Raw genomic sequence first — 25,812 nt, 5'->3', positions numbered from 1 at the left:
TCCCCTCGTCCCGTCGTCAGCCGCCATCTCCTCAACAACACGAGAGACCCGGCTGACCAGAAGAGACCGCAGAGCGCCGTTTCTCTGCTCCTCCCCGTGAAGACCCAACAACAAACGACACTCTCTCACACGCACACGTACACTCCCCCCGGCAACCGAGGGAATAACGAAAAGGAGATTGCTGGTGAGAGGGAAGGGGGGAGAGAGGGAGAGGCACAGCAGAGTGGAGACACCGAGAGACACACCCCAACACTGCCCGCACATATTTTATCGACGACGCAGCAACTTAGTTTCGTCCCTTCCCTCTCTCTCTCTACTCTCTCTCTCCCTAGGCAACCACCTTCTCCTCTCCCTCTACCTTGTTTTCCACTCGTTTTACGGTTTCCATAGCAACGTGTCTCTGCTCTCTCCCACTCTCTCACTCATATTTCATTTTTCAGGGGGCTCATAGAGAAAAAGAGACATGACCAATGAGGAGCCGGTGCCGTCGACGAGCTGTGTGCTCAGCGCCGCCGAGAAGAATGTGAAGAAGTGAGTCTGAAAGTGTGGAGAAACCTGTGGGAAAGAGAACCAAAAAGAAAAAAAAGAAGTGACGCGCGGCAAAACTCGAACTCGGGATGTGTGGGGTGGCGAACGGGTGTGTTCCCGCCTGCGCCAAGTGTGAAGATAAAAGTTTGAAGGGCGCAGGTCGTACAAGAGTAGGCGGCTTTTCGGGACTTCTGCAGAGGTGATAAAAGGTAGTGTCGCCGGGAATTTGTGCCTGAAATAGATGGAAAATAGGGTTTTCCGTGTGTAGAATCTAATTTTTGTGTTTTTTCATGTTGAAAATGTGGTAAAACCTGCCAAAATCTGAAAAACCTTGCAAGTACCCATAACGCCCAGTTTTTGGTGTTTTTTACTACGGAAGAAGAGCGGAGACTCGATTTTTTGTAATTAGACGTTAGTTTTTCTACTTTTTTTGTATAAAAACTCTAAAAATTGCATTTTCCGAGGTAAAACAAGTAAGAAACCTTTCTTGCACAACTATTTTCGGAATTTTCTTTCCAAAAACCTTAAAAATAGCCTTGCAAAAAAAACCAAAAAACAAAATCTCGTGCAAAACTCGAACCAATAACCCCAACCCACACCAACACGTTCCCGCCTGCGCCACGCGTGCACCTTCTGTTACTACCATGCTCGGCCCAATATAAACCTTCCGCCTCCCCCGTTTTATCACCTTAAAAATCAAAAACCACACAAGACCACCAACGCCGAGGAAACTGTTATCTTATCAGTCACCTTCTCTTCATATCCCATCACTTTTTTCCCTTTTTTTTCGTCTCAATTCGAGAGAAACAGAAATAAGAAACAAAAAAGAAGACAGATGACCTTCACTTGACTGGGCGATATCAGAAGGGAACGATTCGACAAAAAAGGCGAAAAAAGAAGAAGACACACACACAACGAAAAAAAAGTGTGATAGTTATATTGAGACAAAAAAAACTTTTTAGGCGAATCACCTGGGGGACAGGGAAGTTGTAATCACTTTATTCGACGAAAAATTGGGGGGAAATTGAGAAAATACAAACCTGTTATCGATGGAGCGCAGTTGCTGAGCATTTGATCTGGAAGGGGAAGTGGACGAGCTTTCGCCTCGTGGCCGAACTTTTTCGAAGTTTCGGAAAGTTCGGCCACCGGTGAGAAGGGGGGGGGGAACTAGAAATCCCATCATTTGGGTTTCTAGGCCACGAGAATAGAAAGTGAAAACATTTTTTAAATTTTCGATTCAAAACTCGGAATTTTCAAAATGCGCTCTATTGAGAATCTTGAAAACCGAATTTTTGGAATTAGCTGTAGAGCGCACTTGCAGACCTCTTTGCTTTTTCAAAACTGCGATTTTCAGTTTTGTCAGTAGAGCGCATTTGCATAGCTACACAATTTCAAATTTCAAAAACTTTGCGAAAAAATCCCTAAAATCCCATTTTTCAAGTAAAACCGCAAAATTTCGATTTGTATCAGCAGAGCGCATTTGCATAATAACGAACATTTAAAATTTATCTGAAAATTTATCAATGGAGCACACTTTCTGCCACCTTTTTAGATGAAATTGAAAAATTCCGTTTGTTATCAGTAGAGCGCACGTGCATAGAAATGAAAGTTGTCAACAGAGCGCATTTGAAACCAAACCGTTTCTGCGTTCAACGAGTTAGCGATAGAGCACGTTTGCAATCCCAATGTTTTGCAAAACCACGAAAACCCGAGTTCTGATCAATGGAGCGCACTTACACAGAAACAAATTTTCAAACAATTGTCAATAGAGCGCACTTACCTCTAACCATATCAAAATCTCAAAATTTATCCAAATCTCTCCTATTTCAGCCCGACGCCTCCCTCCTCCTCAAAAAAGCGTAAAGGTCTGGATATCGACGCGTTGTGGCGGAAGAAGTTAAAAGATGTCGAGAATCAGGTGTCACCGGAGAAGTCGGACACGTCTTCAGAAGGCGGCACGTCATCAGAAAGTGTCAAGGTGGTGAAGACGACGGTTTCAGAAGAAGATGAAGAAGTGAAGTCAACGACGTTAGTGGAAGAAGTGAAGAAAGAAGAGGAAGTTGTGAAGTAAGTGGTTAGGTTGGAAATGGTGGCCTAGGAGTTTTCTAGGCCACCAGGTGTTGTATCTCCTGTCAGTGATAAGTGTTGTCGTGGCCTAACTTTACCATCTAGGCCACCTACCCAAGGTTGATGACCTGGTAGCCTAACTTTCGCAGCCTAGGCCGCCTCTCATATCCTATTCCTTTTCTCTGCTCAGAATTTTCGTTCCTTTTCTGGGGTCCTCTCAGGGGACGTCGTGACGACCACCGCGAGCATAAATTAGGAAAGGAGTCCCCCTCTTCTTCTCCTCCTTTTCGCCTATTCAAAACCCGAGTGAGAAGAAGAGAATGACCAAAATAAGTGAGGCACACAGGAGGAGAAGATGAAATTATAAAAGTTATGCAGGAGGTGTCGAGACGAGGAGATGTAGTTGATGGGTAAGGGAGGGGGGACTTCTTGTTTTGGTGGCGGAGCAAAATGAGCAAGATGAAGTGAGCAGTACACACACATTGGAGCAGGACAGGAGGGGACGATGAGATTCTGCAAAAAAATAACGAATTGGGGAAAGTTGAGATTTGAAAGAAGAAAGGGTGTAGGTCAGGGAATTGGAAAAATGCATGGAAATTGAAGGATGCCAAACCAAGACCTACATTTTAGCAGTAGACAACTTTTTTGTAAGAGCTGATCCTAAGAAGTTATGGGTTCTTGAAGAAGTCAGACAATAGATATTCAGTACAATATACCAAGTTCTGCACACTATCCAAATCATTAGATTTTTCTACCAAAATTGCTATGACTGTATTCCTCAAGTTAAGACCTTCAGTTTTGTAGTTGACCACTTTTTTGTACGGAACCACCCTAGAGAGTTATAGGCCAGTTTAAATATGAGGGAGGATGTCCAGGAACGCTCTGTACAAAAAAGTGGTCAACTACAAAAATGTGTAGCTCTAGACTTGTATAGTATGGGTACAAAATTTTGGAGTTATAGGGAAATTTAGTGAGGCCATCTTGAACCTAACACGTAATTTTCTGTGGTTTTGGTTAGAGCGTTAGAGCAGTTGTAAGTGGCGTGCCGTGCTAATAATACAAAGTGCTACATTTCTAGAACTAACTAGGGAAGGCCCTCGACTCGGTCTGGAGATATAGGACGTGACCTATATCATTGGAAAGCTGAGACAACGCTGATTCCAAATATGTATTCAGTTTTTGTCCTCGAGGCCTGGTATTCGAGAAAAACGTGGTCAAAGTCCGAAAATGTCCAAAAATAGTCTTATTTTGAGACAGTACACCTTTCCACACATTACATATTCACTAGCTTAATTATTATATTCCCTTGGTACAGTCACAAGTCACAATACAGGGTGCCATTCTATTAATTATGGTCCCACCACGACAATTGTGTTAGTATGTGGTGATCAAACTTGTTCAAAATTTTTGTTCAAAATTCAGTATGGATCCGCCTTCAAACGTCTATAACTTCCTACTGCCCTTACAAAAAACTGTCTACTGAAATATATTATGTAGGACCTGTTTTATATACTCACAGAATTTTAAGCCTCATGGATTATACGTGACACCGTGACAGTAGACTAAACGTTGTTCTAGTAGGTATAGGCTTGAACACAAGCGTACATAACTATTTAAGAACCGCTCCCTTACTGAAAATTTGTCAGCCACAAAAGTGTACAGTACCGCTCAAAAGTATATTAAGTTTTGGTTTTTTCAGTTGAAAAGGTCCGACTTTGAGAGTGTGTCATGGTTTTACTGATTGTCCCATCAAGTTGATTTTTAATGGATCGTACAGATCAAAAGTAGAGCTCCATTTTTGTAGTTGACAACTTTTCTGTACGGGCACTCCCTAAAGAGTTATGGTCATTTTAAGGGGACAGCTGAAAAATCGCACTATTTTGCACTGAAATGGGATGATTTGAGGGACAAATTACTTCGACGATATGTAACTTGCTGGGGAGTGTCCGTACAAAAAAGTTGTCAACTACAAAAATGGAGTTCTACCTTTGATTTGTATGATCCATTAAGAATCTACTTGATGGGACAATCAGTATTACCACGACACACTTCCAAAGTTGGGCAATTTCAACTGAAAAAGGCAAAATTTAATATATTTTTGAGCGGTACTATAACTCTAGGCTTGTTTCTTAATCTCTAAAAATTTTGGGCTTAAAGAAGCATACACAGAATTTCTTACCTGGCACCATGACAGTAGCCTAGCCTTTAACTCTCTAAGGACCGCCCCCTTACTGAAAACGTGTCAACTACACGAATGTAACTCTAGGCTTGTTTTTCAATCTCTAAAAGTTTTGGGCTTAAGGAAGCATTCTGAATTAGGCTAAACAAGCATTTTGTGGACTTGTGAAGTTCCAATGCCCATAACTTCGTAAGAGCCGCCCGTACAAAAAAGTTATCAACTACAAAAATGAAGGTCTAGATTTGTTCTATAACATGCTAATATTTCGAAAAGATAGGATTGCATGGAACGTTGCGACACACTTTCAAAAGTGAGAGTCCAAAAAACTTTTAAAATGTTTCTTACCAATTTTCCAAACTTCACAACTCAAAAGATACGCTTGTCAAATGCGAACCGGACACGAAGCCAATTACGGAACTAGCCGAGCAAAGAGAAAGACACTTCTGGTTGGTTGACTGGCATAGTCAGTGGCTGTGTGCTGTTTTGAAGGGGGGACTGGACACAAAATAGATTTGATAACAGAAGCCCCCTTTTTTTCTCTGGGTTACCATGGAAACGTTGGGGAATAATGAAGAAAAGGCAACCACGACGGCTCCCCCTTTGGCTGTCTCCGTCGTGAAGTCACACAGCGCCGAAAATATTGAGACGTCGCTTTTTTTCTCATTTTTTCAATAGGAGACTATAAATCTTATAAGATTCGTCATGATTCGAAAACTTTAAGTTGTTTATCTTGGAGTGGCGGTTTTAATTAAAGGTTTAGAGTTCATGTTGTTAAATAATGAAACCTTGTCTGGAAGAGTGTGGGCGGAGCTACCTATAAAAGTTACTGTAGCTCTGTCAGGTGTAACCCCTGTCAGTGGTAATCTCAGACGATGCGAAACCTTGAATCATGGATCCTGTAAAAAAGTTGGTGGCCTAAATTTCTTTTGCATTCGTTTTCTAGTTCATAGAGACCGACTCCAAATTTATATATGTTCATCATATTTCTTTCTCGTCTAGCTTCTCAATAACATTATCACATAAAACCTTGGCACCATAATTTTTACAATGAAAATTTTTGTACAGCTACATGTCTAGCTATCCCCCCATGACTGTCCTACTCACCGGCTTTATCATGAAAACCTGATTTTTTCTCAAGAAAATCTTCTGCTGCCACTTTATGCGATACATTTCACTATGGAAGTGAAATTTGCGCGAGCAAAATAGTTTAACCTATGAGTGCTGCCCAAGTCAGAACTATCCAAGTTAGAACCGCCCGGATCAGAACTGGTACGAATCAGAACCGGCAAATCTAGGTCTACTGGCTTAACGTTTAACCATGTTTCAATCGGTTCTGATTTGTTTCAGTTATGATTTGGGCGGTTCTATTTCGGGCGCAGCATACTTGCAAACCGGGCCGGCTCGTAACTCGCGTCAAAATGAATATTATGGGCTGAAAAATATACCAAAATGTAGATCTCGACAAGTTCCATGTCCGTGACCCACTACGGGCCGGATGGCTATTCGTTAATGTGCCGCGGGCCGGGCTAGAATGGCTTTTTTGGCAATTTTCGCGTTTTTTTGGCACTTTGTTCCCGGCCCGCGGCGCATTAACGAATAGTCATCCAGCCCGTAGTATGCCAGTGACATAGAACTCGTCGTGATCTACATTTTGGTATATTTTTCAGCTCATAATATTCATTTTGACGCGAGTTACGCGCCGGCCCGAGTCGGCCCGGTTTGCAAGTATGGGCGCAGTATCATCCTAAGATAGCAAAACCTGATATTTTGTAAAAAACCAAGGTTTGCAGTCTAGAGCAATGTATACCAACGCCACCTTGTTTATTGAACATCACTCCGAACAATTCACAGAGCTATAACTCGGTTACTGCTAGTAATTAAGCAATTCTGATTTAAAAAATGGAGTCCGCAGAGTCGAATTAGTCTAGTACATAACAACCAGCCCAGCAAATATAAATCTCATCCTAACCAATCTTCCCTCATTTCAGAATCACCCCACCTGCTCTACTTCTCCCTTCAAAACAACAACTCCTACAAGAAGAAGTCAAAAAAGAGGAGGACTCACCTCCAGTGTACCGTAGTACTCGTTCCTCCAGAAAAAAGGCCGAAACCGAGAAGACAACGACGACGACTCGAAAAATGACGGATCTGGAGGATGTGAAGCCGAATATCAAGGCACTGCAACAACAACAACATAAGAAGACTCCCGCATCGTTTCAATGCTCGAATTTGGACGATGGAAGTGTGAGAGAGGGTGAGTGTAACGGAGGTGATAAAGAAAGATGTAAATGGGGGCGGGGGGTTGGAAATTTGGAAGTGACAGGAAGATTTGAAAATTGGAAAGGTAACTTGCTTCACGCTCAACATTGTGAGCTGAAAAATATACCAAAATGTAGATCTCAGCGAGATCTATGTCTGTGATCTACTTTTATCGGTTTCAAACTCATGCCGAGGTATTAAATTTAACTTGGGAATTTCGCGGAATGGCCTCATAGTTGAGAAAACTCAAATTCATTCTTTTTGAGCTTTGGAGGTGTGAAAAAAACTGCAAATCGTGTTTTTCGCTTCAAGGACGTCTTGTACAAAATAGATACTCGGGTCCGGGTGGCTATTCGTTAACGTGCCGCACGCTACCATAGAATGGATTTTTGGATCATTTTCACGTTTTTGGCACTTTTCCCCCAACCGCGAATCCTTAACGAATAGCCTTCCGGGCCGAATTATATCAAAGACGTAGAACTCGCTGAGATCTACATTTTGGTATATTTTTCAGCTCATAAAAATCAGTTTGAAGCCAGTTGTCCGGTTTGCAAGTATAATAATTCAACAGGAACAAAAATAACAATTCTGAGAAAAGGGGAAAATGGAAATAAAAAGTAGAAAGTGTAGTACATGGGAATCTGAACAAGAGAATATCAACAAAAAAAAATTAACACAAGTTGACTAGGATTTCTAGACCCTAGACTCCGAAAAACCTCTAAAACTTTAAAAATGTTTTAAGAAAACTGGAAGTTTCAGAACTACAGTAACCTAAAAGACATAAATATGTAACTGTCAAAGTATTGAAGGCTTCCTCCTCGTTCTCACTTGCTTAAATTGGTTGTCTAGAACTTTCCCCCACCCTTATAACCCCCTTACGCCTGCTCCCTAAATGTCTCAAATTTCAATTTATAAGACGACTCCCGAAAATCAACCACCTGGTGCCATACCCCTCAAGGATGAACCCATATCTCACAAGAAGACAAATGACGGGACGCTAATCTAACTCCTCCGCCTCCTCTAAGGGGTAAACCATGTGCCAAAGGGTAAAATTAAAACGCGCGCGGGAAAAGAAAAGAGGAGGATAATCAAAGGTGTGTATATATGGCAAAAGAAAAAGCGAAAGAGAGACGCAGAGTGAGCAACCCCCCGGATAGAGATAAGGAGGGAAACAGGAGACGTCGTGTGATAATAGGACAGCTCTCTCTTCCACCCCAACGACTCCGTCTGCTTCGTTTTGAGAAGAGGTGAAATAGAGAGAGAGATAAGGCACATAGAGAGAGAGAGCTGGAGCCCACCCGAGCAAGCACCACCCACTATCTCCACACACTCTTCCCACTGATACATATTAGTAGTATTGTTATTATTGTTGCTTCTCCCAGTTGCTACTTCTATTCAGTTTCCTTCCCCCGATAACTATACTACCACCCCCCTAATGATGGACCATCTTACCAACCACGATCCCATCCTCCTCCCCTGTGTGGAACCATGTTGTGTGGTGGTCTCCCGGGAGGAGATTGTCTATACAAGCAATCATCGGTCATCTCTTGTAAAAATGGAAAGCCTCGATGATGAGTATGAGCCGAATATGGATGGAGGAGATGAAGAGGTGGAGGAGGATGGGATTTATGGTGGTGATCAGTATGTTGGTTATGGTAGGTTTGGGATATGGGAGGAGCAGGAGCTGATGGCTGATTTGTAGGTGGTAATAGGCTCAAGGCTTGTAGGGTCCGTGAGAAAGTTCGAAAGTGAAATTGACAAATATTTTAACGGCTAGGACTCGTGTAGGTTGTTAGGCTTAAGGCTTAAGGATTTAGGCTTAAGGCATAAGCATTTAGGCTTAAGGCTTAAGGATTTAGGCTTTAGGCTTAAGGATTTAGGCTTAAGGCTTAAGGATTTAGGCTTAAGGCATAAGCATTTAGGCTTAAGGCTTAAGGATTTAGGCTTTAGGCTTAAGGATTTAGGCTTAAGGCTTAAGGAGTTAGGCTTAAGGTTTTAGACTTTAGGCTTTAGGCTTATAGGATTGAATAAAACGGAAACTCTATTGGTAAATCACAAATTCTCGGCGTTACGGGCTTTAGGCTGACTCGTATGGTGGCTTGGTTGGTACATCAAAAAATTCTTTAGTCAAAACTTTTCACCTGAGGATCTGGTAGGAGGCTTGAGTGGTAGACAAAAAATTTTCCGCTAGGCTATTAGGTTCAGGGCTAAAGGAATGGAGAAGACAATTTTGGGGGTTATAGGCTACTAGGCTTGGAACTTAAGTAAGGTCCGTTAGAAACCGTGTCAGGATTTTACGTTATTTAATTAACTAAAATTTGATATTCGATGAGCCTTACGTATAAAGGCACCTTGAGTAGCACCAGTTAAACTAACCAACTTGTTACACGGAATATCGGAATATCGGAACATCGTAACAACACAATTTTGGGCTTATTAGGTTTTAGGTTAGTCTAGACAACCTCTAATCAACTAGTTAGTTAATTTTGAGACCTTGAGGGATGCCCCGCGTTATTTGAATCCTAAATGCTCACGGGATTGCGAAATTTTGTCGGATTTTTCCAGAAAAATGGGAATTTCCGGTTTTGAAATTTTGATCAACCTAGCTTTCTAGAGAGCTGAAATCCTGAGGATTCCGATTTTGAATTCAGATTTTCCCTACGAACAAAATGAACCGAGGTACTTGGGTAAAATTGAAAACAGACCCCGAACCTACATAATTTCAGTTTTTCAGTCATATAACTTCCATTTTGGAAATCTAAGCACTCGAATTCTGACTCCAACTTTTTGAAACCCCCATTCCCCATAAAAACAAATTCACACTCACCTCATTTTCTCATAACCGCCACACAGATTAATAAGGAGAAATACATTGAATAGACTCTCTCCCTGACACTAAGATTAAGTCCACCTGCCCCCGTTCATCGAAGGAAGTGAACGAGGGCAGCGAGTGAAAATTCAGAAGCAGAAATAGGGGGAGTTGAGTAAAAAGGGGGAGGCAAGAGATGATTGCTCCGGAGACGTTAATGGGGAAGATGGAGTCTTTTGAAAACGGTGGGGGCACCTGTCCTAGGATAAAAGGTAAATGGGCTTTTGAGAAAGGTCAGTGTTCTTCCTTCCGGTGTTCGACTTTTTTGGAGTGGAGAATTTTTGGTTAGTTAGGGCACAATTGGGGCTTTAAGGCGCAACAAAGGAATTTCAAAATCGCGTTAATAGGTCAGGAAGATCGAAATTTTGCCTTTTTTAGGTACACCTTACAAAAGGACAGTTTCAAAGAAGGCTCAAAACTCAAAATGTCGGGAACTTGTAGAACAAAGCTAGGCCTACATTTTTGTAGTTGACAACTTTTTTGTACGAGCGGTTCTTAGCAAGTTATGGGCATTTGAAGTCCACAAGTCCGCAAAATGATTGTTAAGCCTAACTCAGAATACTTCCTTAAGCCCAAAACTTTTAGAGATTGAAAAACGAGCCTAGAGTTACATTCGTGTAGTTGACACGTTTTCAGTAAGGGGGCGGTGCTTAGAGAGTTAAAGGCTAGGCTTCTGTCACGGTGCCACGTATGATCCATACGAGGTTTAAAACTCTGTGAGCATATAAAACAGGTACTAAGTTTTCTCAATAGACAACTTTTTTTTGTACTGGAAGTCTCTATGAGGGGTACAAAGCCTAAACCCCTGTTTCTCAACGACAGGGATGTAATTCCGTAAGCCTAAATTACTAGGGAAACTCAGTTTGGAGATATGGTTGGTGACTTATATCATTGGAAAGCTTAGAAAATGCTGACTCCAAATATACATTCAGTTCTTGCCCCCGAGACCTGGGTTTCGAGATAACGAGCGTCAAATGTAAGACCGCTATCACACTTCTACAATTTTTATTTAAAAGTCTTACATTTGACGCTTGTTGTCTCGAATATCAGGTCTCTAGGTCAAAACGAACTTTATCAAAGATCAACTTACTCCTTTAAGCCCAAAAACGAATCTAGACTTACATTTTTGTAGTACACTTCTTAAGACGATCTCTATCCAACCAGCACAACAAAAAAATTTGAACCTACCCACCTAACCTAAATGGCAGAGACACACCTGCCTTACGTTTCTACCGGAAGGGCGGTCCCGTCGCCCTTCTCTCTCCAATCCAACCTAACGAGCTTCCACCTTAAATCAGCCATAAGCTCCTGTCTAATTGGTGGCGTGTGTGTGTGTGTGTCTCTCTCTCTCTATTCGTGTTTGTCTCTTTGACCAGTCCCCCTCCCATTCCCTATTCCCCCACCCCAATATTCATAATCTACGGCTTCTGTAGAGATAGACTATGACCATCTTCCATTTAGCTGCCATCAACCAAGAAAGTATGCATGTCGATCCGGACAAAGTCACACTTCATCAAGTGACAGTGTATGGTGAAGAGTCGCAGGATGGTAAGGATATATGAAATTGGATTTGTGCTGTGTTAACTAGGGGTGTCAAAATGATAGGTGTGCTCCTGGAGCTTGTTTTGTTATATAGTGGTTTGTTTTGTATAGGCTTAGAAACCTGACCGAATCTATTTTTGGGTTTTTAAAAAGGTTAGTATAAATTTGAAAACAAATTCAAAATCCCTAAAATTTCAGTTTTTAGACTATGAAGTTATGAAGTCCTGGAATCAGAACCGATGTAGCTCGCTTAATTTCAACCCTAGGAAAATTTTGAGTACAGATTCAGAATTTTTAGAATTTCCACTTTTTAATAGTATAAACTTGATTTATTTCTACAAAATTGTAGGCTAGACGGACCTTAGTTAAGATTAAGCTCCAAATTTAGTTTCAAAAGGTGTAAAACTAAATTCCTCGTATCTCTTTTATTTTTAATGCTAGAAAAGTTTCAAATACAGATTCAGAATCCTTAGAATTTCAGCTTTTCAATAGTATAAACTTGATTTATTTAAACAAAAATGTTGGCTCCAAATTTATGTTCCAAACTTTTAAAAAAGTGCAAAGTTTAAAAAAGTGCAAAGTTAAAAGCCCCGTATATTGGTTCATCTCGACGCTAGAAAAATCTTGAATACAGATTCAGATTCCTCAAAATTTCAGCTTTTTTTGTGATTAAAAATTAATTTGCATTAACAAAAATATTCGCGGAACACACCTAAAAAAACAAAACTTGTTACTCCAGCTCCAAGTTCCAAAACTAAAACCCGCATATCTCAGTTCACTTTCACATTAGGAAAATTTTGACGAGAGTTTTAGAATTCTCAGAATTTCAGCTTATCAGTCATACAACTTTAAAACTAGACGCCTGCCCTAGAGTCCCCCAACCTAGATAGCCTGATTTCTAAAACCTAGAAACCTAGTGACGTCTTCAGATTTCCCCCTTCAGATGAATACGTTGCTAATGACATTCTTTGGTGGAGCTTAGATTTTTAGATTCCCCAAAGAAGGAACATATAGAAGTCTTAAAATTTTAGACTATACGGTCCACTGACTAATCCTTTTGCCCCTTTTACTCAAAAATCCAAAATTCACTTCTGTCTCATAACCCCTTAATCAGGCCCAGCGCCTGCTGTTTTTTTTGCTTGTTCGTGTCTTTTCTTCTCTTTTTCACCTTGCCTTTATCGATTTCTTTCTTATTTCTTCGAGCAAGCCCACGGCACTCCCCCCTTTTCTTATCACAAAAATATTATTGGACTGGAGGACCATTCTTAGAGCGGTAGGTCTCTAAAAGAAAACAATTAGAGCTTATATATAGAGACAGGCGGTTGGCTCTAGAGCTCGACCTCACACAAAAGAAATTCTAATTATCTATTATCCTCTTTTACCTCGTCCGTCCCCGGGTAATTAGAGGGACCCCCTCATTCATAATAGCTGTCAGATGGGTGGGCTACCTGAGACGGAGAAAACAACAATGAGAAGAAAAGAATCCGGAAAAGAAATTAATATTTCATGGGGAAGGGGAGCACTTTAAGCAAAATGAATATTCAAAATTTACCTTCCTTTTTTCAGAGATGGAAGTGATTCCACGCAGAAATGGTGACGAGTCGACGGACGCCAGAGGAGAGGATTATGCGTATGGATTGGAGTATCAGAAGTGAGTACATATTCCCCTGGGGAAAAGGATGGAAGAGAAAATTCGGGATTTGGGTTGTTAGGTCATGTTAGGGCCTTAGATTCCGGGTGGTTTTGAAGTGTCTGGGGACGCTCTAGACACCTCAGACTGGGTAATGGTGTCTCAGGAGGTCTAGACACCTCTTACCGACTCAGAGCTCAAAAAAGTCTTATGGGATGCTGGGGTGCTTAGGAGGTCAAAAAAGTGCTCAAGACAGGGATAGCGCAAGAATGATGTAAAATAGAGGTATGTGCGTGCCTAGAGACGTCTCAGGCGGTCTATGAATGGCTCGGGCGGTCCGAACAGGGCTCGGGTGGTCTAGACGGTCCAAAGAGTTTTTAGCTACCTGGACAGAGCTAGGACGGTACAGTAATCTCGGACACCCCAGACCCTGGGACTGTCTCAAAGAAGTCTAAGATATGGTACTCGGGCGGTACAGAATCGCGTCGGGGATCTTTTCAGAGCGAGGGGGTCCAAAGATCCCCAGGTGATTTGAAGGGGTCTGAGACCCTTGAAAGGTTGAAAATGATCTAGAACACAGGCTCCCTAAAATGTTCCTTGGAAAACATTAAAAGCTTTTGAGCAGTCTTAATATAGGACTCTAGGTTTCTAAGGCCCAAAATTTTTTCGGCTTACTTGAACCGAGCCGTTGTTCCCTAGACTTACCATATCTCCTGTCCGTCAAACCATAAAATCAAAGTGATGAGTATATAGAATGTCACAAGTTGTCTCAAGGAGTTTTGAAGTGGTGTACATATAAAATGTGACGACGGCAACACAGCTCAGTATAAGAAGAAGCAGATGAAGACGAAAAGGGGAGAAGAAGGAGAAAACCGACCGATCATCTCCAAGGTGACACACACACATATAAGATGAGGCGCATATACACAAGGAGCCATGTCCGGTGGTGGACTACTCTCGAGACCAACGGTTTCCTAGGAGAGCACCAGGTGCCATGGATACCTAGGAGTATTGCACCTCTTATAGCCAGAAGGAGGATGGATTTTAAGACGAAAAACGGGGTGGAGTGGAAATGAGATGAAAAAAAAGTCGAGTTGTTGTTTGAGTGTGGCGGTGTTGCACCTTGGCAACGGTGGCGATGGAAACCGAAGAGAGAGAGAAGGAGGAGGAGGACTCTCTCTGGAAGTGGTAGTAGTAGTAGAGTCATGTATATATATATACATATAATGGAGACTGGAATTTGTAAGTGTAGAATGTTATGATGTGAATCGGAAGTGACATGGAGGGGAGACTTTGACTTTAGCTTAAGAGATCGAGCTAGAATTTAAAATTGAAGTTAAGGCTATGACAAGGGTCTCGGTTTTGTGCTAGTGGAGAAAACAAGGGTTACAGTAAGACAGAGCCGGTAACTGAGGTATTAAGGCACCTGGGCCAGGATATTGGGACGTGCCAAGACACTTCGGCTATGATCAAGCTAGATTCTGAAATATTTGAGGTGGTCTTACGGTAACGGAAAATTGAGAACCTATGGCCTGATTAGCTTGAAACAGTGTTCTAAGGGTGACATAAAGAATTTTCACAAAATGACGGTATTACGGTACTCATGACGTAAATTATTTTGGGTAGTGGTAGGTGAAAATCGTCTAACTCAATCATGAGCTTAAAATTGAGCTACCGGCCTAAAAATTATCCTATTAAACGTGGGCTATCCTTACTAGTTAGAACGTTGTTTTGAGCCTAAGAAAAAGTTGAAAACCTCGATTTTGGTTTGTTCTAGATGGTCTTGGTCCAGGCTAAGACAGAACCAAGTTAGGTAGGGTAAACCAAAAATTTTACCAAGTTTTAGGCCCACACTTGATTTTCAGCCTAACCTTGCCTAAATAACCTCCAAACTTTAAAGACCGTAGCCTAAATTACCCGAATTCTATCTGAGCCCAAAAATGTTTTTTTTCCCTGAAAACTGACCTGAAAATTCCAAAAATCCATGAATTCCCGAAATCCAAGAAATCATAGCTGTGTAGCGTCTCGAGTCAAAACCAAACAGGAATGCGCTTATCTCTCCGGGCAACCATGTCTTAGAAAAGAGGTGTGCCCCCCTTCTACCCGACTCCTTCCCCCTCTTGGCTCATACATAGCTTAATTGTCTTGGTAACCGTTTCGATCGTCTTGGTAACCGGGAGGGAGCTGTGCTCTCAAGAAGCTAAGGTGGCTGGAGAAAAAGGGGCGTGGTTTGTTGTGGATCTGAGGACCCTAGACATGGTCGGATGAGCAAAAATATACGAAAAGTTTTGTGCCGTAAAAAAGTCATAAATCCCGAAACCCATTAAGCGTGGCGTATCCGTCCGTCGAGTGAAGTCTCAAGCCCCTCGGTCTGGAGCTCCGAGTCCCGACCTGTAACCATGACGCCTCTCCATAGTTTCAAGACACAAAAGGGGGGCGCGTCCGCAAAAGGATGGCACAAAAGGGGGAAACGTAGACTTTGAATCGTTAATGGCCTTTTTTGGCGTTTAGCATTACAAAGCCACACACGGGCGGCACACATTTGTGGCTCTGAGCTCCGAGCGGCGCTCCAGATTCTGATTCTGATTCTGATTCTAATTCGTTTTTACTCACGTCTTCGGCAGCTTAGCGATGTATCTCCCACAGTGTAACGCAATGTACAGGTATGTTGCTCCGCGAGCCGCGTCGGAGCTTTTGAAGACAATGACTCCTCCGAGGACACCATTGGTTACTGTTGCCCCAGGCTCCGTCCCCCTATTGTCATGTATAGAAACGTCTTCGACATATAACATATAAACTATTCTCACCAAACTATGGAAACTGCTTTCGCCCTGGTATGGCCAATGAATTTGTCATCAAGGTTTGAGGGAGGCAACCGTCATTTTTTTTTGCTAGGGGGTGGCAGGCAGGTGGTGTCCGCGTGAATAAGCAGAAAATCTTAGAGACATAATTATGGGTCTTGTACCGGGATTGTGCGGGACTGAGCACCTGTACTATCTACAGTACCTCAAATTATTTCATTTCATATGTTTATGTATATATACAATATGTGTTGCAGCGCTGTCACACCCAATGGCACCTACACCATCTACGCGCCCGATTCGACATATGCGCAATACTATCCGGTAAGTGGTTCTGAGGGATTACGGTAGCGGGAAAATAAGATAATTAAGTTAGTATACTGTCTCAAAACAAGCCTATTTTGGCGACTCTTGGTTGTTTTTTTTTCTAGAAATGTAGCATTTTGTATTATTAGCACGACAAGCGTCTAACAACTGCGCTCCTCCGAAACCACAAAAAATTGAGTGCGAAATTGAAAGACTTCGATGGAGCGCAGTTGTAAGAGCTGTTACGGTAGCTGGAGCGAATTTTTTGAATTACATATAGGCTTTAAGATGACATCACCAATTTGCCCTATAGCTTCAAAATTTTGTACCCATAGAAGGCTAGAGCTACAATTTTGTAGTTGACCACTATTTTGTACCGAGGTGAGTTTTAGCGTCCTCAACTTTAACGGTCTATAGCTCTCTATGGTGGCTCCGTACAAAAAATTGGTCAACTACAAAAATAAAGGTTTTGAATTGAGGAATACAGTCATAGCAATTTTGGTATAAAAATTTAATGATTGTAAGAGTGTGACATAGAACTTGAAGGTTCTCACTTCTTCAAGGGCCCATAACTTCTTGGTGTGGGCTTATACGGAAAAGTTGTCAACTACAAAAATGAAGGTTTTGACCTGAGTAATACAATCATATTAGTTTAAATACTTAAAAATAGATTTTGAGACCATGGAATAATGCTGAATTTGAAGAGATTTTCGGTCAGCAGTACTGTCCTCCAAAAATATTTCGTCTGGATTCTTTAAAAGCATATAACTTCTTTAACATTGGAAAAGTTGGTAACAAAGAAATCTCCGTTTTAAATTCGCCCATCATAACCAATACATATTATCTCTAAGTTGATGATATGTATAATCTACTCTGGCGCGAAGTTTTATGTAGCCGTTTAAAAAGTGCCAGCCTTGCACCGCCCATCTTTAAGTCTACCAAAAATAGCCATGTTCAGCATTATGTCACACTTCCAAAAATATCATATTTCTAACACCAAAATTGCTATGACTGTATTTTTCAAGTCAAGATCTTCATATTTGTAGTTGACAACTTTTTTGTTAAATTTGAGGACGCAAGAACTTCCCATTGGTACAAAAAAGTGGTCAACTTCAAAAATTTGGCTCCTGTCTTTTTTGTATAGTAGCCCTACAAAATTTTGGAGCTATATCGCAAAATGACGCCATCTTAAACTTGACCTATATAAACCAACTTATAACTACAGTAACACTCAACAATCCCCCCTCCCCTCCATTAGACCTAAGCCCTCCTACAACTACAGTAACCCTCAATATTACAGTACCAAAACAACATGCAATCAAGTCCACAAGACAACGGTGCCTACCAGGTCCTCGCCGCTCCACAATCCCCAGTCTCCATGGACGATCAGGATGGCATTCAGCAGCCGAATGCTCAGCGAGCATCGCCAGCGACGGTAAGAGAGTGAGGGTAGCAATCAGTGTGATTGAATATGTGCATATATGAAAATGGTGTGGGAAAGAGGAAAAAGAGGAGGATAATCCGGCGGGTTTACGAGTCTATCATCCTCTTTTGAGTTCTCATCATCACCAGGGTAACCGAGAGATGGGGGAGGATAAGAAAGTGGGCGGAGCCACCGATCAATAGGTTATGAAATCCTATAGATGTAGAGGGGTGGGGGTATTGGGGGTATTGTGCATTCAAGTGAGCCATAACGACCGGAAGCCGTGTGTCGAGCAATTTTGAGTCCCTTCCATTGCTTTTACCTACTTTTTCTTTTTGTTGACCTCATAGCCCCCGCCAAGAAACCACGCCCCATTTTACATATGCGGTGGGGAGGAAGACGACAGCATCCCTAGCAACCATCACTCATCCCGAAGAGAGATAGAAAAGAGATATATATTTTTTCCTCGTTAGTCGTCTTCTTTTTCCTTTTCGCGTTTTTTCGAGAGTCAACACGACTTGTTATACATAAATGTGCTTGAAAAGAACACCGCGACCGAAAAAATCGCTTGACATGTTCTTATGGAAAAAACGGATGACGTTAATGGGATGCTCACCGCTTGACGGGTTGGTCACCGATTCTAAGTTACATGTGAGTTGTAGAAAGGGCGGTTTCGAAACGGTATATACTTGTTGGTTTTGAAATAACGGGCGGCGCGAAAATGCTTGATATTGCAGGTCAATTGGCTATTCGACAACTATGAGATTGCGGAGGGCTCTTCGTTGCCGAGATGTCAGCTGTATGATCATTATAGGAAGTGAGTTAACCACTTTTTTGTAGGAGTATTTCCTTATGAGCAATTTCTTAGTTTTGAGCATATAGAAGCTATTGACAAGAATTGATAGAAACTGACGGAAATATGAATTAAGAAAATAACGTGCCTAACATTCATATATATGTATAGGAATTTATGTTTATAAATAATTGACGGAGTCGTTCAGGGAAAAATGAAAACACGTTTGACCGATTTCTGAAAAAGACTAGGAATTAAATATGGCAAAGAATAATGAAGTTAAGTATGTTAAAACCATTTTTAAGCATCGATTTTGATTTTTCAGTTTTTGGGAAAATTCGAGTAAATGTTAAAAATCTGAAATTTTCAGAAAACTCTTTAGTTTGATTGTTAAATAATCTTATTTGCCATAGCTTATTTAGTATTCTAGCCGATTTTCAGAAATTTTGAATATATAATTTTTGAGAAATTTTTGAGAAATTTTAGAGCTTAGATATACAGATCACTACAGCCGGTCTTTTTCTAAAATTTCTCCAAAATTCTATGTTTAAAATCTCTGAAAATCGGCTGAAATACTAAATAAGATATGCTGAATAAGAATATTTACAAAAATATCAATTAAAAGTTTAGTGAGTACATTACAGTTCCCAAAAATTAGAGCCCTTGTAGAGACTGCTGAAAATTACAGTTTTTAACCAAAGCCTCTTTTTTCTTAAAAACTGAAAAATCGAAACCGCTCAAAAAGGACCCCTCCCTATTTCCAGACACTGCGCTGAGCATCGTATGGACCCCGTGAACGCCGCCTCCTTCGGAAAACTCATCCGCTCAGTCTTCCAAAATCTCAAGACGCGTCGGCTCGGCACTCGCGGAAACTCCAAATATCACTATTATGGAATCCGGATGAAAGAGGGATCGACACTAGGCCAAATCGCACCTCAGGAGAATCTTCTTATCCAGGATAATACGTATATTCCGCCAATGCAACAACTGGTTCAACAAAGAGACGCGTATGCTGACACCGTTAATCAGGTGGCCGGGGTGAAGGTCTATTTGGATGGAGAGATTCCACAGAAGAGGATGAAGAAGGAGCAGCATCACTCATCGTCATCCTGCTCTTCCAGGGAGTGAGTTTTCTAGGCCACGGCCTCAAAGTGTTTAGGCCAAGGACTTAAAAGTACGGGCCGGAACTGGCCGGCGCGTAACTTGCGTCAAACTCAAACTTATTAGCTGAAAAATATACCAAAATGTAGATCTCGACGAGTGCTATGTCCGTTTCTTACTACGGGCCGGATGGCTATTCGTTAATGTGCCGCGGGCCGGGCTAGAATGGCTTTTTTGGGCATTTTCGCGATTTTTGACACTTCTCCCCGACCCGCGGCACATTAACGAATAACCATCCGGCCCGTTGTAAGTCACGGATATAGAACTCGTCGAGATCTACATTTTGGTATATTTTCAGCTCATAATATTGAGTTTCAAGCGAGTTCCGCGTAGGTCCTATTTCGACCCGGTTGACAATTCTGACTAAAACCAAAAGTTCATTTTGACGTTAGACAATTTTTTAAAACAGATTCCGAATCCTAACAATGTTGGCTTTCTGATAATCTAAAAAAGTTTCAAAAAATTTTGAACTCAAAAAAGTTCAAAAAAAGGTTTTGAAAACGCTTCAATTGCGCGCCTTTTCTCTGGTTGACAAGTATACAAAAATTGAATACAACTTTTATTACAGTAGTATCTCCCCACCACTCGACATTATCCCAAATCAACAAGTGCTCGTCCATCAGACCAGTGTCGACGGTGTCCTCCCCCCACAACCACAACTTCAGATCAATATCCCCGCCTATGTGTTCACGGAGAGTGATAAGGCGGCACTTGGAAAACTTGACATGCCGCCGGTACCATTTCATAATAAAGAACAGTTGTTGGTGACGATCAAGTGAGTGATTCAGTTTCGAAAAATAAGAAGAAGAAGAAGCCAGGAGACAGAATATTTGTTTAAAAAATTTACTTTTTTTATTTCAGTGAAATTTCACGAGTGAACAGCAATGGAGTGTATGTTGACTTTTTTTGGTTTGAAAACTTGTAAAAGATATTGATTTTTTTAAACTCTAACCTATTTATGTGTTTCCTCTTGTCCTTCCTCAATATCTTCTACCTTCTACTTTTTTCCCCTCAAAAACTGAAAAAGCATGCACTAACCATACATCACTAAACTTCTCCTAATTTTTTTGTTTCAAACGCTTCTAACCTGGGGTTACGGTATTGATTGATGAAAGGGGATGAAAATTCTGAGAGGAAGGTAATTGGATCGTGAGGATTTCGATTTTGAACTCAGAATTGAAAAAATGTTGAAGAGGAAAGAGTTAAGAGTGTCCAATTTTTTAGGGTACTCAAAATTCACGAAAACGAAAATTTTAAGTTTTTTCAAGATTTTAGTTCATTTTTGACAAGAAAATGGTAATTCCAGTTAGTGGTAGCTTTGAAGGTTTTTTGAAATTATAAATTTTAAAAAATTGAACTGTTGTTGAATTTTAATGAAATTCTCAAAAAAAAAAAAAATTTCAAAATTTTTTTCAATTCAACAAATTTTCGTATTTATCTTAAATTTTTGTTACTCTATCAATTTAAAATGTGGATTTTCTTGCTTTAGAACCCATAAATTCCATTTTTTAGAATAAAAAAACTTTAGGCCAAATTTTGTTGGCCACTTTTTTTTTAAAATTCGCTGAGCAGCGACTCGTGGAATGAGACCGTGGTTTTTTTTTCCTTTAAAAAATTTTCGGTTTAAAAAATTCCAAACAGTGACCAATTTTGTAAATTTTGGGCTCTTACGGGCTGGGCTTATTGCGCGAAAACTTCGTTTTCCACTTTTTAAAAAATTCGCTGAGCAGCGACTCGGAATGATCATGATACGGAGCTCAACTTTTTCAATGTCTGACTTGAAAAATTTACGTTTTAAAATTCCATACTTGCAAACCGGGCCGAAACGGGCCGACACGGGCCGGCGCGTAACTCGCTTCAAACTCGATATTATGCGCTGGAAAATATACCAAAATGTAGATCACGACGAGTTCTATGTCCGTGATCTAAGTGCCAAAAAACGCGAACATGACCAAAAAAGTTATTCTAGCCCGGCCCGCGGCATATTAACGAATAGACATCCGGCCCGTAGTAGGTCACGGAGATAGAACTCGTCGAGATCTACATTTTGGTATATTTTCCAGGGCATAATATTGAGTTTGAAGCGAGTTACGAGCCGGCCCGGTTTGCAAGAATGAAAAAATCCTCTCGTCTCAAAACTCTTATCCTCTTAAATCTAATTTTTGCAATAATCAACACCGCAACCTCACAAACCAATTCCCTTATCCGATTTTCATTAATTCAACTTTTTTTTTGCAGTTTCCGCAAACTCGGCATGGGCATCGACGAACTCAACAAACTCATCGATTGCTATCATTTCATGTGCAAGGAAGTGCTAACACTTGTCAAAAACGTTCAGTTCACGAGTGTAGAAGACGTGTGGGCACGCTTCTGGCTCGGCGGTGGTGGCATCTCTCACGAATCGTTGTCTGCTCTATGCACACTGGATAGGGTACAGGAATATATAATTCAGGCGGATCTAGCCCTCTACCAGACTATTGTGGACTGCCTGATTCCGAATGTGTTGCTCAGCGAGTTGTCTGCAGGAATGACTCAATCCTGTAGAACCTTCGCGAAAAATATCGATTTATACCTGAAAAAAGCGCTTCAAGATGGCAAAATGACGGATGGTTTTATCAAGAAAAAGCTGCAGGCTATCAAGTACATGCAGCAAGGACTCAAGAGGTACACGTCGCTGAATCACTTGGCTCACGCCGCCCGTGGAGTACTTATGAAGGAGGAGCAGTGTCAACAAATGTATCAGGACTATATAAAAGTGGATATCAATACAGTACACCAGCAAGCCGGTTGGATTTGTGGGTGTGATAGTCTGATGGTGACTCATGTGAACAACGCGTTCAAACAAAACCTCCAACAAATGAGTCCGATGAGTGTATGGGCGGAATGGTTGGAGAGTATCGTTGATCAGGTACTTGCCAAGTACCATGACAAACCGGCTGAAGTGGTGTCCAATGTTGGGAAGCAGTTCTTGCTCAATTGGAGCTTCTACACGTCGATGATCATTCGAGATCTCACACTGAGATCTGCGATGTCGTTCGGATCGTTCACGTTGATTCGGTTGCTGGCTGATGATTATATGTATTATTTGATCGAGTCGAAGATTGCGAAGGTTGGTTTCTTCTAAAAATCTTCGATAAAAGGGGATTCTGAATCAGGTTTCAGATTTTAGCTAGGATTAAGTTGAGCTGACTAACTGCGAACTCTTGTAACTAGGCTCATTTCTATTCTAGCTGAATTTTGAAAGCAGATTTAGAATCCTCATGACTTTTGCTTTCTAACGGTGGAAATATGATTTGGCCGAGATTTTGAGAAACGTGGTTTTCTAGGCCATCATTGCAAAAGTGGAGGAAATGAGAGAACCGTTCTTGACTTTGAAGTCTCATAACTTAGTTCGTTTTAGTCGTTAATCAAGTTTGATTATTGATTCAAAATTTTTTTGATTTCAGCTTTCTAACGGTGAAAATATGATTTGGCCGAGATTTTGAGAAACATGGTTTTCTAAGCCATCATTGCTTAAGTGGGGGAAATTAGAGAATTGTTCTTGACTTCGAAGTCACATAACTCGGTTCATTAATATTATAGATTAAGTTTAAAAACAGATTCAGAATCCTCATGACTTCAGCTTTCTAACGGTGCAAATATGTCACGGCCAAGTTTTTGAGAAATGAGGTTTTCTAGGATATTATTGCTTAAGTGGGAGTATTAGAGGCAATTTGAAGAGTTCCTGATTTTGAAGTCTTATAACTTAGTTCGTTTTAGTCATTACTCAAGTTTGATTATTGATTCAAAATACTTTTGATTTCAGCTTTCTAGCGGTATAAAAATGATGTATCCGAGTTTTTGGGAAATCAGGTTTTCTAGGCCATCATTGCTTAAGAAGTGTTTTGAGTCGATTTGAGGTGTCCTTGAGAATCTTATAACTCAGTTCATTTCAGTCATAGACCAATTTTAAAAACAGATTCAGAATCCTCATGACTTCAGCTTTCTAATGCTGTAAAAATGTTGTGGCCGAGTTTTTGAGAAATGACGTTTTCTAGGCCATCATTGCTTAAGAGGGGTATTAGATGCGATTGAAGAATTCCTGACTTTGAAGTTTCATAACTCTGTTTATTTATATTATAGATTAAATTTAAAAAATGATTCAAAATCCTCACGACTTCAGCTTTCTAACGGTGTGAATATGTCATGGGCGAGTTTTATGAAATGAAGTTTTCTAGGTCATTATTACTTGTAACGTGTTTTGACCACTTCTCAAACGTTTTTCAGCATTTTGAATAGTTCTTAAAACGATTTAAGATAAATTGTTTCTAGTTTTACAAGTTTAAGACCGGTTAGGATGTATTCTGAAATGTTTAAAAGACAATTTTCTGACATTGGAAGTTATTTTAGGAAGTGTTGGGCGTTTTTTCTGAAACTTTGAGTAATTTCTGTGCCATAGACGTCGACAAGATCAGAACTTGGAGTTATGGAACGTGATCTATATTGTTGGAAAGCTGAGAAAACGCTGATTGCAAACATAAATTCAGTTTTTGCCCTCGAGCTCTGACATTCTAGAAAAACGAGGTCAAAGTTTGGACTGATGCCAAGGGGTGCCACACGTCGGTAAAGAATGTCAGCGGTCCAAACTTTGACCTCGTTTTTCTTGAATTCCAGATCTCCAGGGCAAAAATTGAATATATATTTGGAATCAGCGATTTCTCCGCTTTCCAATGATATAGGTCACGTCCCATAACTCCACGGTCATTTCTTCCCTAGTCAGTCTCAATGTAACCTTAACAAAGTCGAAATTCAAAAAATATACAACCACGCTCAATCGCTCTCTCTCTCTCTCTCTAGTGGAGCGCACTTACTCATAATCCCGTCATATATAAATTTCTTCATTTCCAGGCCGGCAAACAACAACTCATCACGGTAATCCGCCAGGAGAAAGATTGGCCCCTCGCGAAGAACAATCAGGAGTATATAGTGACCGACAGCTCGGAGGATCAGGATGTCAGGCATAATGTTGTGTAAAGTAGTGCATTTTTTGATCTCTTGAGAATTTTTTTTTTTGTAAAAAGTCCCTAGTACAATAGTATCTAGTCTCCTTCCTCATCCCGATTTGAACTTTTTTTTGAAATAATGTCACTCTAATTAGTCTTCTGAAAAAAAACCTCCATCTTGCCATACACCACTCTCCCGAAATAATATAATTGTGACATAATTGTCTTTTATTTTCTCTCCAGTTCCAATTGATCTCAACCCTCCACTTGATAATCCTAGTGATACATATATATATATTTTAAGTTCAATTTCATTTTCGCCAAAAAATTTTCGTTTTTCTCGATTTCAGATGTTTCCCCTTCCAGATGCCATGATTCTTTTCTAATCCTTCCTTTCAAGATTTTTATATAATTCTAAGTCAGAAAAAAAACACCTTGTGATTTCCCCCATTTTTCGTAAATTTCTATTTTTTTCCCGCCCGTAATAAAGTCTGTCTCCATGTTTTGAACATCAGCTCATAACGTAAGTGAATTAACTAAAAAAAAGTTCTTGGAAAGAGAAGAAAGGCGACTAAAAAATGGGGAGGATGAGTGGGTGGAAGAAGAAGAGCAAAACAACAACAATAATAATAATTTTTAAGTGGAAAATATTTAGGAAGAAGAACAGACAAGTACAAAAGATTTGTGATCCCGTCCTGGGAGAAATGGCCTAGAAAAACGGAAAACTAGGCCACGTGTAAAACTTTTTGATTCGGTAGGGAAAGATTAAATTCGAAGCACATGAACAGGTATAAGAGTTGCGCGGAATTCCGACTTCCGACTTCCGACTTCTGGGCATTTTTTCACTCCGACTTCCAACTTCCGTTTTGAAAATTTTATTTCCGACTTCCGTCATTCCAACACTGTGAAATTTAGGAAGAATACATTTCGCAGAAATACATGGAAAAATGGTCAAAAAGACAGAAAATAGGCTTTTCTACAGCCAAAAACCCAATTTTCCAATGATTTTAGCGAGTTTTATGATTTTTATCTTTGAATTTGGAATATTTTCGAAAAAAAATCTACTTCCGACTTCCGGGCGTTTTTTCATTTCCGGCTTCCGACTTCCGGATTAGAAAAAATCACTTTCGCACAACTCTGCTGCTGACTCTTCCGTCTGATTTGGTAGGGAAAGACTAATACATATCGAAGCACATGAACAGGTATACATTTTGATAAGACATCAATACTACGAATAATTGAAAAAAAGAAGAATATACAATATACCATGAA

The 25,812-nt window shown here is 40.6% G+C and overlaps 3 protein-coding genes across 3 annotated transcripts; all 3 read left to right on the top strand.

Annotated features, from left to right (window-relative positions):
• Positions 1–463: 463 nt before the first annotated feature.
• On the top strand, positions 464–7,654 carry GCK72_004313 (uncharacterized protein; the record flags this gene model as incomplete). The annotated part of the gene is made up of 4 exons (XM_053724597.1): positions 464–531; positions 2,359–2,595; positions 6,763–7,028; positions 7,548–7,654. The coding sequence occupies 4 exons, from the start codon at positions 464–466 to the stop codon at positions 7,652–7,654; spliced, it is 678 nt and encodes a 225-aa protein (XP_053588791.1).
• Positions 7,655–8,468: 814 nt separating this feature from the next.
• On the top strand, positions 8,469–8,735 carry GCK72_004312 (uncharacterized protein; the record flags this gene model as incomplete). Its single annotated transcript, XM_053724596.1, has 1 exon — positions 8,469–8,735. One exon carries the CDS (start codon positions 8,469–8,471, stop codon positions 8,733–8,735), a length of 267 nt encoding a protein of 88 aa, XP_053588790.1.
• Positions 8,736–11,344: 2,609 nt separating this feature from the next.
• On the top strand, positions 11,345–24,571 carry GCK72_004311 (uncharacterized protein; the record flags this gene model as incomplete). The annotated part of the gene is made up of 9 exons (XM_003093256.2): positions 11,345–11,450; positions 13,011–13,095; positions 16,133–16,199; positions 17,482–17,616; positions 18,342–18,421; positions 19,162–19,521; positions 20,127–20,333; positions 21,797–22,667; positions 24,446–24,571. The coding sequence occupies 9 exons, from the start codon at positions 11,345–11,347 to the stop codon at positions 24,569–24,571; spliced, it is 2,037 nt and encodes a 678-aa protein (XP_003093304.2).
• Between the last annotated feature and the right edge of the window lie 1,241 nt (positions 24,572–25,812).

Source organism: Caenorhabditis remanei, chromosome II, assembly GCF_010183535.1.
Source record: "Caenorhabditis remanei strain PX506 chromosome II, whole genome shotgun sequence".
NCBI lineage: Eukaryota > Metazoa > Nematoda > Chromadorea > Rhabditida > Rhabditidae > Caenorhabditis > Caenorhabditis remanei.
The sequence above is the reverse complement of the archived record's forward strand: the minus strand, read 5'-3'. Positions and strand labels throughout refer to the sequence as shown.